This window comes from Lagenorhynchus albirostris, chromosome 14 (genome assembly GCF_949774975.1).
Source record: "Lagenorhynchus albirostris chromosome 14, mLagAlb1.1, whole genome shotgun sequence".
NCBI lineage: Eukaryota > Metazoa > Chordata > Mammalia > Artiodactyla > Delphinidae > Lagenorhynchus > Lagenorhynchus albirostris.
Genome location: NC_083108.1, coordinates 62,692,825 through 62,708,183, shown reverse-complemented (window position 1 = coordinate 62,708,183; position 15,359 = coordinate 62,692,825). Strand labels below are relative to the sequence as shown.

General features: G+C 44.4%; 1 protein-coding gene and 1 non-coding gene across 3 annotated transcripts in view; one reads left to right on the top strand and one right to left on the bottom strand.

The window, feature by feature from the left end:
• UBE2L3 (ubiquitin conjugating enzyme E2 L3) overlaps positions 1 to 15,359 on the bottom strand; it is a 43,353-nt gene that overhangs the window by 14,651 nt on the left and 13,343 nt on the right. For both annotated transcript variants that reach the window (XM_060120841.1, XM_060120842.1), the window contains exon 2: positions 14,989 to 15,084. In XM_060120841.1, coding sequence (XP_059976824.1) covers positions 14,989 to 15,084 — 96 coding nt within the window. The remainder of the gene's footprint in view (positions 1 to 14,988; positions 15,085 to 15,359) is intronic.
• On the top strand, positions 810 to 882 carry TRNAW-CCA (transfer RNA tryptophan (anticodon CCA)). The gene has a single exon. It is a non-coding gene; the product is annotated as a tRNA-Trp (tRNA).

Below are 15,359 nucleotides of genomic sequence, written 5' to 3'. Positions count from 1 at the left end.
TGCGCGTCCGGAGCCTGTGCTCCGCAACGGGAGAGGCCACAGCAGTGAGAGGCCCGCGTACCGCAAAAAAAAAATAAATAAAAAATAATCCACTAAACACAGAAAACACAATCCAATCTCACATATGACCACAGATGCAAGCACACTAAAGACTAGGAAATTTAATACACTGGAACATTTAAAAACAGTCCATTGTAATGAAGGGGGAATTAATCCAGAAAGCAATGAGGGGCTTAATTAACAGGCCACTTTGAAAACCCACACCACAAAACCTAATTGACAGTAATATGGCCTTTAATGAAATCCACTCATTCCTGATTAAAAGAGAAAAATTTAGGGTGTAACATCAGCAAAATGGCAAAGCAGACAGCTCCAAACTCCCATCCTTCCATAGAAACAAACAAACAAAATACTGCAGAAACCGTCAGAACCAACTTTGTCAGAACTCTGGAAAACAGTCAAAGGTTTACAGCAACCTTTGGCTGTGAATGCAGAATCAAGAAAAAGGCAACAAAAACACAGTAGGAAAGCTTTGTGTCGACTTTACTTGCCCTTAGCCTGGCCGCTCCCTGGCTGGGCGACAGGCATCTTGAAGATGGGTGAATGATGGCCACCTCTGACTACCACGTGGGACCCAGGCCCTCCATTCCAGAGAAGCAGAGCAGACCTTAGTCACAAATTACTGTCTGTCTGTTCTAACCAGTCCAGGGCTACCCGGAGGGCTGACACAGGTGCTCTGTTTTGCCTCGCTCAGAACCCACAGAGCATGGGAAAAGCACAGGAACTGCTCAAGAAGACTGTAGGGGACTTCCCTGATGGTCCAGTGGTTAAGACTCAGCACTCCAAATGCAGGGGGCCCAGGTTCGATCCCTGGTCAGGGAACTAGATCCCGCACGCTGCAACTAAAGATCCTGTATGCTGCAACAAAGATCCCATGTGCTACAACTAAGACCCGGAGCAGCCAAATAAATAAATAAATAAAAGACTGTAAGGCCATGAAAAACTCACAGCTGCCTACAGCAAAGGATGGCAGGTGAGACACAACAGATTGCATAAAGCCAAGGAGGTAAAGCCACAGAGAAACCCAGGGATATCAGGGCATTCAGAAGCACCCAGGTACACTGCGGAGCTGAGAAAGTCACACATATGCCTAGGACAGGATACACGCTAAGAAAAGAACTGAGAAGATCTGAAGCTTTCACCACCAGCTAACCATAGGCTCAAGGAAAGCAGGAAGTGAAGAAGGCAGAAATGTAACTGGCCTGGCTACATGTTCAAGAAGTACCCTAGCACAGAACCAATCTGCAAAGACTGAGAGACTTTTTTTAAGCTCCTGGCATTCAAGGAAATTTCAGTCAAAACACTGGTGGAACACAAGAGAAGCCTTTAACACTCAAGAACAGCAAATCCTGCAGGGAGGGGGAGAATCTGATTTACGCATTATAATATTCAAATGTCCAATTTTCAACAGCAACAACAAAATCACAAAGCATACAAAGAAACAGAAAAGTATGGCCCGTTTAAAGGATAAAAAAAAAACTGACAAAAACTATTTCTGAATAAGCCCAGACATTAGACTTACCAGACAAAGAATTAAAATCAACTGTCTTAAAAATGCTCAAAGAGGGAATTCCCTGGCAGTCCAGTGATTGGAACTCAGCACTTTCACTGCCATGGGCCCGGATTTGATCCCTGGTTGGGGAACTAAGATCCTGCAAGCTGTGTGGCCAAAAAAACCAAAAAAACCCCCAAAAAACAGTGCTCAAAGAGGTAAAAAAAATCATAGGCAAAAAACTAAACAAAACCAGGGACTTCCTTGGTGGTCCAGTGATAAAGAATCTGCCTTCCAATGCAGGGGATGTGGGTTCCATCCCTGGTTGGGGAACTAAGATCCCACATGCTGTGGGGCAACTAAGCCCGCACACAACTCCTGAGCCCACAAGCCTCAACTAGAGAGCCTGAGTGCTGCAAACTACAGAGCCCATGCACTACAACTAGAGAAGAGAAAACCCACACACCACAACTAGAGAGAAGCCCACTTACCACAACGAAGAGCCAGCACGCCACAACTAAGACCCGACACAGCCAAAAAAAAAAAAAACAAAAAAACTGAACAAAGCCAGGAAAATAATGTCTAAACAAAATGAGAACACCAATAAAGACACAGAAATTATAGAAAGGGACTCAACAAAAATTCTGGAGAATAATACAATAACTGAAATGAAAAACTCACTAGAGCAATTCAGTAGTAGACTTGAGCAAGCAAAAGGAGTCAGCAAACTTGAAGTTAGGATAATTGAAATTATCCCATCTAAGGAGCAGAAAAATGAAGAAAAGTGAACAGAGCATAGGGACATATGGGACATCACCTAGCACACCAACACACATATTATGGGGGCCCACAAACGGATAAGGAGTAAAGGGGCAGAAAGAATATTTAAAAAAATAATGACCCCAAACATTCAAAATTCCATAAAAGATATGAATCTACACATCCAAGAAGCTCAATGAACTGCAAGCAGGATCAACTCAGAGAGATCATACCAAGATAGTCAAATCATCAAAGGACAAAGAGATAATCTTGAAAGCAGCAAGAGAAGTAACTTGAAAGCAGCAACAACTGATTTCTAACCAGAATGGAGGCCAGAAGGCAGTGGGAGGACACATTCAAGGTGCTAAAAGGAAAAGACTGTCAGCAAAAACTATCCTTCAAAAATGAAGGCGAGGGCTTCCCTGGTGGCGCAGTGGTTGAGAGTCCGCCTGCCGATGCAGGGGACACAGGTTCATGCCCCGGTCCTAGAAGATCCCACATGCCGCGGAGCGGCTAGGCCCGTGAGCCATGGCCACTGAGCCTGCGCGTCTGGAGTCTGTGCTCCGCAACGGGAGAGGCCACAATAGTGAGAGGCCCGCGTACCACAAAAAAAAAAAAAAAAATGAAGGCGAGGGACTTCCCTGGCAGTGCAGTGGTAGAATCCGCCTGTCAATGCAGGGGACACATGTTTGAGCCCTGGTCTGGGAATATCCCACATGCCTCAGAGCAACTAAGCCTGTATGCCACAACTACTGAGCCTGTGCTCTAGAGTCCACGAGCCACAACTACTGAGCCCATGTGCCACAACTACTAAAGCCTGTGCACCTAGAGCCCTGCTCCACAAGAGAAGCCACCACAATGAGGAGCCCTAGCACCACAACGAGGAGTAGCCCCCACTCAATGCAACTAGAGAAAGCCCATGTGGAGCATTGAAGACCCAATGCAGCCAAAAATAAGTAAATAAATAAATAATTTTAAAAAAGAAAGAAGAAGAAGGTGAGGGAGTTCCCTGGTGGTATAGTGGTTAAGACTCCACACTCCCACTGCAGGGGGAGCGGGTTCGAGCCCTGGTCAAGGAACTAAGATCCCAAATGCTGTGTGGCATGGTCAGAAAAAATTTAAAAAGAATAAAAAAATTTTTAAAAATGAAGGCAAAATTAAGATATTCCCAGATAAAAAAATCTAAAAGAGAAAGAGGGAATGAATTCATCACTAGTAGATGTTCTGTAAAGGAAATACAAAAGGGAGTCTTCAGGCTAAACAAAAAGATACTAGACAGTAACTTGAAGCCATAAAAAGAAATAAAGAAAAATGGTTAAGAAACTATACAAGATAATATAAAACTCAACATTATTGGTTATTATACTTTGGGTTTGTAACTTCTCTTTGCGACAGTAACAATATGAGGGGTTGGGTAATGGAAATATATGGGACCAGAGTGTTTGTAACTACTGAAATTAAGTTGGTATTATTCAAACTAGGTTGTTAAAAGATTAAGATGTTAATTGTAATCCCCAAGGTAACCTCTAAGAAAATAACTAACAGGCATACAGAAAAGAAAAGAAGAATGGAATCAAAATAATATGCTACAAAAAAATCAACTAAATACCCAAAAAAGGCAATAATGGAAGAATTTAGGAACAAAATGCATACATGACATCCAGAAAACAAATAGATAACAGAAGCAAATACTTTCTTGTCAGCAATTACTTGAAATGTGAATGGAATAAACTCTCCACTTAAAAGATGGAAATTGCCAGAATGGATAAGAAAACACAATCCACCCATATGCTGCCTATAAGAGATTCACTTTACATACAAAGACACAAAGAGGTTAGAAGTAAATGACGGAAAAAGTACAAGACACAAAGGACATTATATATTGGTAAAAGGTTCAATCCATCAAGAAGATATGACAATTATACACCTATATGCAACTAACAAATTATGAACCAAAACATATGAAGCAAAAATTGATGGCACTGAAGGGAGAAATATGTTATAAAATAATAGTTGGAGATTTCAATACCCCACTTTCAATAACAGAACAAGACAGAAGATCAACAAATATCTTTCTGACCACTATGGAATACAACTAGAAATCAATAATGGAAGGAAAGCTGGAAAACTCACAAGTATGAGGAAATTAAACACAAACAACCAATTGGTCAAAAAGGAAATCACATGGGAAATTAGAAAATACCTTGAGATGATAAACACAAGACATCAAAACTTAAGGATGCAGCAAAAGTAGTGCCCAGAGAAAAATTTACAGCTGTAAATGCCTACAACAAAAAAAGAAGGATCTCAAATCAATAATCTAACTGAATACCTTAAAAAATGAGAAGAGAACAAACTGAACCCAAAACCAGAAGAAAGAAGTAAGTAATAACAATTACAGAGGAGATAAACAGTGCAGGAAAAAAATAGAGAAAAAAATATCAATGAAAACAAGTTGGTTCTTTGAAGAGATCAACAGAAGTGACAAACTTTTAGCTAGACTAAGGAAAAAAGAGAGGAAATCCATATTACTAAAATCAGAAATGAAAGTGGGAACATTACATTTATTATAGAAATAGAAAGGGATTACAAGAGAATACTATGAACAGTTGTACACCAAAAAATTGGATAACCTAGATGAAATGGACAAATTCACAGAAACACACAACCTACCAAAACTGAATTGAGAAAAAATCTAAATAGACCTATAAGTAGTAAAGAAACTGAATCAGTAATCCAGTAATCAAAATCCTCTCAACAAAGTAAAGTTCTGAACTGGATGGCTTTTCTTGGTGAATGCTATCAAACATTAAAAAAATTAACACCAATCATTCTTGAACTCTTCCAAAAAACTGAAGAGGTGGGAACACTTTCTAACTCATTCTACAAGTCTAGCATAACCCTGATATCAGAGTCAAAGACACTATTAGAAAAGTATATGAATTTTGATGCAAAAATCCTCAACAAAATACTAACAAACTGAAATTCAGCAGCATATTAAAAGGATCGTACACCATGACCAAGTAGGATTTATCCCAGGTATGCAAGGATAGTTCAACATACAAAAATCAATCAATCAACACACCATGTGTGTGCAGAATAGAAAAGAATAGAATGAAGGAGGAAAAAAGATCATCTCAATTGATGCAGAAAAGTATCTGACAAAACCTAATACACTTTTGTGATGAAACACTCAATAAACTAGGAATAGAAAGAAATTTCAACATGAAAAAAGCCTACAGCCAACATGAAAAACCTACAGCCAACGTCACACTGAATGGTGAAAGTCTGAAAGCTTTTCTCCTAAAATTAGTAACAAGACAAGGATGCCAACATTTTTTATTTTTTGGCTGCACTACACAGCTTGCGGGATCTTAGCTCCCCAACCAAGGATCAAACTTGGACCCCGGTAGTGAAAGCCCCGAGTCCTAATCACTGGACTGCCACCAGGGAATTCCCAAGGATGCCCACTTTTTTTTTTTGGCTGCATCAGGTCTTAGTTCTGGCACACGGGATCTTTTGTTGCAGCGCGTGGGCTCTTTAGTTTGTAGCACGCAGGCTCTCTAGTCGAGGTGCATGTGCTCAGTAGTTGTGGCACGCAGGCTTAGCTGCCCCGCAGCATGTGGGATCTTAGCTCCCCGACCAGGGATGGAACCTGCGTCCCCTGCATTGGAAGGCAGATTCTTTACCACTGGACCACCAGGGAAGTCCCAAGGATGCCTACTTTTGCCACTTATAGTCAATACAATATTTGGTAGTTCTAGCCAGGGCAATCAGGCAAGAAAAAGAAATAAAAGGCATCCAAATTGGAAAGGGAGAAACAAAACTACCTCTATTCAGAGATGAACTGATCTCATACATAGAAAACTAAAGATTATTCATACACAAACTGTTAGAAAAAATGAATTTAGCAACGTTCCTGGATACAAAATCAACACGCCAATATCAGTTACATTTCTGTACACTAACAGTGAACAACAATGAATCCGAAAAGGAAATAAAGGAAACAATTCCACTTACAGTAACACTGAAAAGAGTAAAATATCTAGGAATAAATTTAACCGAGGTGGCTGTTACAGACTGAATGTCTGTGTCCCCTCCGAATTCTTATATTGAAGCCCTAACCCCAGTGTGGCTAGAGAGTAAGGAAGTAATTAAGGTTAAATGATGTCACAGGGTAGAGTCCTGATCTGACAGCATTAGTATCCTAAAAAGAAGAGAGCTCCCAGGACTCCCCTAGTGGTCCAGTGGTTAAGACTCCATGCTTTCACTGCTGAGGGGACAGGTTCAATCCCCGGTCGGGGGACTAAGATCTTGCAGGCTGCGTGGTGCGGCCAAAATAAAAAAAAGAGAGCACCCTTGCTCTCTCTCCCCGTGCACTGAGAAAAGGCCACATGAGGACACAACAAGAAGGCTATGGAAGAGTCCTCATCAGAAACCAACCGAATTTTTTAAATGTTTGGTAGAATTCACCAAGAAAAGTCATCCAATTCAGAACTTTACTTTGTTGGGAGGTTTTTGATCATTGATTACTGCCAGACCTTGATCTGGGACTTCTGGCCTCCAGAACTGTGAGAAAACTGAATTCTGTTGTTTCAAGTGACCCAGGCTATGATTTTGTTTCGGTTTTGTTTTTTCATCCTGAGCTGAAAAATACAGAGGTGTAAAAGTTGTACACCAAAAATTACAAAACACTGCTGAAAGAAGTTAAAGAAAACCTAAATAAATGGAAAGACATCTTGGGTTCCTGGACTGCAAGTCTTGCTTTTGTAAAGATGACAATACTACCCAAAGTGATCTAAAGATTCAATATAATCTCTTTCAAAACCTCAATAATTTTTTTTTCAAATGGAAAAACCCATCCTAAGATTCATATGGGATCTCAAGGTGTTACTGAACCAAACTTAGGTCTGTTTGCCCATACTCAGTAAAACCAATCTACTGACACTGAGTTGTGGTGAAGGAAAGTGCAGGGTGCCAAGCAAGGAGTCCAGGGCAGCTAGTGCTCAAAATACCCGAACTCCCCAATGGGTTTCAGGAAAGCATTTTTAAAGGTCAGGTGAGGGAGGGAAGTCCCAGGGTATGTAATCAGCTTGTGCACAATTCTGATTGGTTGATGGTGAGGTAACAGGGTAGTGTCACAGGGGTTAACATTATCAATCCTTAGGCACCAGTAGGTCTGGGAGCTACCTACTCATGGTCATCAAGTAGTTAATTTCTTCCATTTGGTGGTGGTTTTAGCAACTGTAAAACAACTCAAGAAATGTGCATCAGATACTTTTATCTACGTACTTCAGGGAGGAGCTAAAGGAGAGGATATGGGGGAGGGGTCTGCTCCGGGAAGGCCCCATAGGGTCCTGCCCAGTTACACAGGGGCCCTGAATAGTCAAAACAATCTTGAAAAAGATCACAGTTGGAGAACTCACATTTCCTGATTTCAAACACTTACTACAAAGCTACAGTAATCAAAACAGTGTGGTACTGGCATAAGGACAGACATTCAGACCAACAGAACAGAACTGAGGGACATCCCTGGTGGCGCAGTGGATAAGACTCCATGTTCCCAATGCAGGGGACCCGGGTTTGACCCCTGGTCAGGGAACTAGATACCACATGCATGCCGCAACTAAAGAGCCCGTGAGTCACAACTAAGGAGCCCTGGAGCCGCAACTAAGGAGCCCACCTGCCTCAACTAAAGGAGCCCTTGTGCCGCAACTAAGGAGCCTGCGAGCTGCAACTAAGAAGCCCACCTGCCTCAACTAAGACCCAGTGCAACCAAATAAATAATATAAAAAGGAACAGAATTGAGAGTCCAGAATTAAACCCTCACATATATGTTCTATTATTTTTTTTATTTTTACTGGCGTATAGTTGACTTACAATGTTGTGTTAGTTTCTGCTGTACAGCAAAGTGAATCAGTTATATGTATATCCACTCTTTTTTAGATTCTTTCCCCATACAGGCCATTACAGAGTACTGAGTAGAGTTCCCTGTGCTACACTGTAGGTCCTTATTAGTTTTCTAGCTCTATTAATTTTTGACAAGGATGCCAGAATCACTCAATGGGAAAAAGCAGTCTTTTCGACAAATGGTCCTGGGAAAATTGTACATCTACATGCAACAGAATGAAGTTGGACCCTTACCCTATACCATTTAAAAAAACTCAAAATGGAACAAAGAGCTAAGTTCAAGAGTTAACACTAAAAATTCTCAGAAGAAAACATAGGGCAAAACCTGCATGACCTTGGATTTGGCAATGGTTTCTCAAATATGACACTGAAAGCACAGGCAACAATAGAACAAATAGGTAAAATGGACTTCATGAATATTAAAAACTTTGTGCATCAAAGGACACAGTCAAGAGAGTAAAAAGACAACCGAGTGGGAGAAAATATCTGCAAATTATATATCTAGTAAGGGTTTAATATGTAGAATATATAACGAACTCCTTTAACTCAAAGACAAAGAGACAAAAAACCCAACTCAGAATGTGTATAGCAACTTTATTCAGAACTGCCAAAATCTGGAAGCAATCAAAATGTCCTTCAGGAGGTGAATGGATAAACAAACTGTGTACATTGAGACAACAGAATATTATTTGGTGCTAAAAAGAAATGAGCTATCAAAACACAACGAAATCTTAATTGCACATTACTAAACGAAAGAAGCCAATCTGAAAAGCTGCTGTATGATTCCAACCATACGACAGTCTTGAACGTCCAAACTATGAAGACAGTTAAAAAAAAAAAATCAGTACTTGCCAGGAGTGGGGAAGGATTGAACAGACAGAGCACATAGGATCTGAGGCAGTGAAACTACTCTATATGATACTCTAATGGTGGATACATGTCATTATACATTGTTCAAACTCACAGGATGTACAACACCAAGAGTGACTCCGATGTAAACTGTGCCCTTTAGGTGATTATGGTGTGCCAACGTTAGGTGATTATGGTGTGCCAACATAGGTTCATCAGTTATAACAAATGCCCGGCTCTGGTGGGGGATGTTGATAATGGGGGAGACTATGTGGGGGAGGGGGGAAGGGGTATACCTGAAATATCTGTCCTTCCTCTTAGTTTTGCTGCAAACCTAACACTGCTCTTAAAAAAAAAAGTCTTTAATGCAGGGTACACGGGTTCGAGCCCTCCAGGAAGATCCCACATGCCGCAGAGCAACTAAGCCCATGCGCCACAACTACTGAGCCTGTGCTCTAGAGCCTGCGAGCCACAACTACTGAGGCTGTGTGCCACAACCACTGAAGCCCACGTGCCTAGAGCCTATGCTCCACAACAAAGAGAAGCCACCACAATGAGAAGCTCACACACTGCAATGAAGAGTAGCCCCCACTCTCCATAACTAGAGAAAGCCCACGAGCAGCAATGAAGACCCAATGCAGCCAAAAATAAATACATAAATAAAATGTTTTTAAAAGGAGGGGGGGTTAAAGAACTTTAGACATTCCCCCAAAGATATACAAATGGCCAATAAAAACGTGAAACAATGATCAACATCCTTAATCATGAGGAAAATGCAAATCGAAACCACCATTGAGATTCCAATTCACATCTACTAGAATGGTTATAACTTTAAAAAAAAAAAAAGGAAAATAATTGTTGGTGAGGATGTGGAAAAACTGGAATCCTTGTGCACTGCTGGTGGGAATGTAAGATGGTGCAGCCACTGCGGAAATCAGTCTGGCAGTTCCTCAAAGAGTTAAACACAGAGTTACCATGTGATTCAGCCAATTCCACTTCTACATATTACCCTGCAAAACTGAAGATGGGACTCAGGCAGATACCTGCATATCAGGGGTTAAGACTTCACACTCCCACTGCAGGGTGCATGGGTTCGATCCCTGAACAGGAAACTAAGATCCTGCATGCTGCAAGGCGAGGCCAAAAAAAAAAAAAAAAAAGGTGGTGTAGACATATAAAAGAAAATTATTTATCCATAAAAACGATGTTCTGATACATGGTATGATGTACATGAACCTTGAAAAAAATTATGCTGAGTGAAATAAGCCAGATAAAAAAGGACAATTTTTTTTTTTTTTTTTTGTGGTACGCGGGCCTCTCACTGTTGTGGCCACCCCGTTGCAGCTCCAGACGCACAGGCTCAGCGGCCATGGCTCATGGGCCTAGCCGCTCCGCGGCACGTGGGATCTTCCCGGACCAGGGCACGAACCCATGTCCCCTGCATCGGCAGGCGGACTCTCAACCACTGCGCCACCAGGGAAGCCCAGGACAAACTTTATATGATTCATTTATGTGAAATATCTACAATAAGCAAATTCATTGACATAGAGAGTAGATTAGGGAGTACTAGGGGTTGGGGGGTAGGAGAGCAGAGTGTTATTACTTCATGGCTACAGAATTTCTGTTTGAGTGATAAGTTTTGGAAATACAGTGATAATGGCTGCAAAACATTTTGACTGTAATTAATGTCACTGAATTGTACACTTAAAAAGTTCTGTAATGGCAAATTTTATGTCACATATATTTTACCACAATAAAAAAAATTGATGAAGCAAAATTTTTAAATTTTTTAAAAGAGAAACTTTAAAATTAGGAATTTTGAATAAACAAAATTTAAAAGAAAACACTAAGCTGAAAATTATTTGTCCCAGACACAAAGGATTAATACACAGAATTCCTGCAATTTGACAAAAATACTAAAACCTTATTAGATAATAGACTGTAGAGACATAAACAGTCAATAAATAAGTAAAAAAACCTTCAACTGCAAAAACAAAATTTTAAATACAAATTACTATGGTCCGAATGTTTGTGTCCCTCCAAATTCCTATGTCAAAACCTACCGCCCTGGACTTCCCTGGTGGCACAGTGGCTAAGAGTCCGCCTGCTAATGCAGGGGACACGGGTTCAAGCCCTGGTCAGGGAAGATCCCACATGCCACAAAGCAGCTAAGCCCGTGAGCCACAAATACTGAAGCCAGCACACCTAGGGCCCGTGCTCCACAACAAGAGAAGGCACCACAACGAGAAGCCCACGCACCACAACAAAGAGTAGCCCCCACTCACCACAAACAGAGAAAGCCTGCGTGCAGCAACGAAGACCCAACACAGCCAGAAAAACAAAAACAAAAACCTACCCCCCCCCCCAAGGTGATGGTGTGGGGAGGTGGGGCCTCTGGGAGGGGATTAGACCACCAGGGCAGAGCCCTCACGAATGGGACTGGTGCCCCTTCTGCCATGCGAGCAACAGCCTGTGACTCGTGAGAAGAAGGTCCTCACCCAACTAGCACTGATCCCAGACCTACAGCTCCCAGGACTGTGAGAAATAAATTTCTGTTGCTTATAAGCTCAGCTATCTAGTATTTTGTTATACAACAGCCCAAATGGGACAAAGACACATATCAAGCTGAGAACTTTTGCACCTATCAAACTGACAAGAATTTCTTCCTGCATGTTGTTTCATGGACCCTCTGTTAGGGCAAACAGCGTTCCAGAGAGCCCCCGAGTGAGACTAAGCATTTAACATGTGCACTTACTGAACTTTTACAACAGCCAGAAGGGAAGCGCTCCTTTTAGAGGTGAGGACGCTGGGACTAACTGTGTAGCTGGCCCAAGATCACCACCCCTCCCGTCAGGGGCAGGGCTGGGGCTCTCCCCTTGGGCAGCGGGACCGCACAGCCTGGGTGCTGAAGCACGTGACACTCAGAACCCCCTTTAAAAATGCTCAGCAACCTCCACAACAGCCAAGGACACGTGTGGGCACTTGTGGGCACTTGTGCAGACAGTACCTGTAGGAGTATAAACTAGCACAACCTTTCTGGAAAGTAATTTGACAACATATATAGCCCTAAAGATGGTTTTTCCTTAAATATAGTACAACCCTGATCCTAATGGAATATATAATACAGAATACTGTATCTTAAGATCAGAATATAAAATAAAAATGACTATATTGTACACCTATAACTTATAAAACATGGGCTATAGGATAGTTACTAAAACTTATGTTCATGAAGAGTTTCAAGGCAATGACCAAATAATGATAAAATTATGACATCAGCAACTGGCCCATTAAAGGGGGTGTGAGTACCCGGTTAGGGGTGGACACGCCCACTGGGAGAGAAGCCTCAAGAAGGTTCACCACTAGGCCCCTGTTCCTGAAGGGCATGTGCCAAAAACTCACTAAACTGAATTTCTTCATAATGGGATTATGGGATTCTTTTCTTCCTTAGACCTTACATCTGAATTTTAAATGGAGAAATCTTATATAAAAACAAGTGTTTAGGGCTTCCCTGGTGGCGCAGTGGTTGAGAGTCCGCCTGCCGACGCAGGGGACATGGGTTCGTGTCCCGGTCTCGGAAGATCCCACATGCCGCAGAGCGGCTAGGCCCATGAGCCATGGCCGCTGAGCCTGCACGTCCAGAGCCTGTGCTCCGCAACGGGAGAGGCCACAACAGTGACAGGCCCGCGTACCGCAAAAAAAACCACAAAAAAACCAAGTGTTTAAAGGGAATCAACCTGAACTGCCATGGTAACGATGAAGTGCCCCCGCCATCGCCCCCTGAGGTCTGGGCCTGCCCTCTCTCTGAACTGCAACCAGGGTGGATTTGCCAGGTGGCTTCCCCAGGACCAGCAAGTACCCTGCTGTAAAGGCCCACTTCCCGGGGGGCCACATCTTTATCAGCCTGGCCCTGCTTTTCACTCCAGCTGGATGGATCCCAGGTGAGTTTGGGGAGAAGACCCCTTGCTGACCCAGCCCCTACAGAGCAGGAAGACCCGAGGCCCAGGTGTGGGGTACTAGTGGGGACCTTGGACAGAGCAGTTGCCAACTGCTTCCTTGAAACTCTCCTCACGCCAACCCAGGGGCCAGAGAAGTAGGAAAAGGCAGCGTGAGCAGGGCGAGAGGAGCCCTGGCCACAGCCCTGTCTCCAGGCACAGCTTCCCCAGATGCTCCAGACACTGCCTGGAGCCTTGGCCCAGGCCACTGGGACTCTACCAGCCATCTTCACCCAGGGCTCAATGAGAAGTCGCCCGTTCCACAGGCTCTGCCGATGCGACACCAGGGAGACGCCTGCCAGACAGCCACCTACCCTTGGAGCCGGCTACTGAGCTCCCACGGTAGGCTGCCCAGCCTGACCGCTTAAAACTGTCCCGGTCATTCTTATTATTTTTCAAAAGATCCACATCTTAACTATTCACCTATTTTATCAGTAGGAAACAAAATCTCAATTAGGAAAGTGCCAGGGGTCAGATGGTCTTGGCCATCCTTCCACTCAACATCTAATATGTCCCCACAGTGGGCAAGGGCTGGGAGCAAAACCAGGCTGGACGCTGCCAGGTTTATAATTTTTGGTGTGCACTGAAACACTATAAAGCATATCTTTCCTTAGTTATCCAAATGATTATAAAAATAAACTATAAATCCAATATTTGCTGTTCAAGTTCCAGGGACTGTTAAAAAAGCATGACCTACAACCAGTGTCAAGAAGGAAGCATCTCTGGTCAGCGTGCTCTCTGCTCGGCTCTGGCAAAGTGACCCATCTCTTCGTAAGGAGAGATTTTACACTGGGCGGCGGGGTGGGGGGGTGCGGGGGGAGGGGTGAGGCACAGGGCAGGGGGGATGAAAGGAGGCAGCGGGGGGTGGGAAGAACAGGAAGGAACGGGGGTCACTGGCACAGAGGGTCTCTGTCGCAAGCCGGGGACATGGAAGGCACATGACGTCCAAGTAAGGCTGCCTCCGGCAAGCGGGCAGGAGCAGAGGCCAAGATGGGCAGGAACAGAGGCCAAGACGCACCCCTCCACGTCCAGCAAGAACCCAATGACCTGACACTGGAAGAAGCAAGGTCCCCAAGAGACAAAACAGAGCAAGAGAAAGGCAAGAGGCTGGACAAGAGCCATGGCTAAGAGTTGAGAGGAAGTGGCAGGACAGGAGTGAGGACCTCAGGGCCAGGGCTGGACCTGCCGAGCCGGGGCTGAGGACGTGGGCCAGGTGCTGCCAGAAGCAGTTCTGGGAGGGCAGGGAAACCGGGGTCACAGCTGGAGTCAGCATGGGACAAGCCTCTGGACAGGGAGATGAAGGGCTGCAGAAAGAGTAGATGCGGAATCCAGAGGGCGGGGAGGCCACAGGAAGCCGCGGTGAGGAGAGGGCCCGAGCACCCAAAGGAAGTCTGGGCGACAGGGAGTGGGGCGTGGGGGCAGATGCCCCAGAGAAACACTGGGGGGCCACTAGGCAAAGGGACTTGAGACCAATGGGAGGCACAGACTGGAGGGTCCCAAGAATAAAACCTGGAACACAGGTGTCCAGAGGGTTAGAAACACAGACGCAAACCCAGGCAGGAGAGCAAAGAGAAGACATGGATGAAAACACCCGCTATCTCCCAAGAGAGGTCGGAGAAAGCGGCCCGTCTGGACAAACTCGGCCAGGCAGAGAGAAGCCAAGGAAGAGCAGGAGCACAGACGCACGTCCTTTCCGGGCCGACCCTCACAGGCCTGGAAGGTTCGGACCTCAGAATGTCAGGAGACCAGAGCCCAGATGGGCTCCCCTTCACGGCCCTGCCCTGTGAGCCTCCGCGACAGCCGCCTCGGGCACCTGCTGGCCGCCTAGAGTCAGAGCCGCCTTGGGAGCAGAGGGAGAAGCCCGCAGCACACACATCAGCGTAAAGAATAATCTGGTAAGAAGTGGAGGTGTTCAATACTCACAGGAACAATAAGCCCTTGCCAAGTCAATAAATTAGCTTCATCAACCTGGATGTTACGGAAGTTTTTCATCCCACATTTGCGGATTTCTTCAAGCTCCTGTTGATTGACAAAGCATAAAGGGGTGTCAAATAGGGGAAAACACCACACGTTAGATCCCTCCTGACTCCCTCAAATTAAACCAAGTGCCGACACCGCCACCAAGGCCATCTCAGAGCATGGCTGGATGCCCTGGCCTGGTTAAGAGGCCTGGAGCCCCAGTGGCCCCCTTGACCCGTACCCCAGGCCAAGACAAGCACCCACCTCGGTGAACCCACAGCCCCAGTGGACGATCCCCTCCCCTATGGGCTGTCCCCACGCAGCAGGGGCACAGG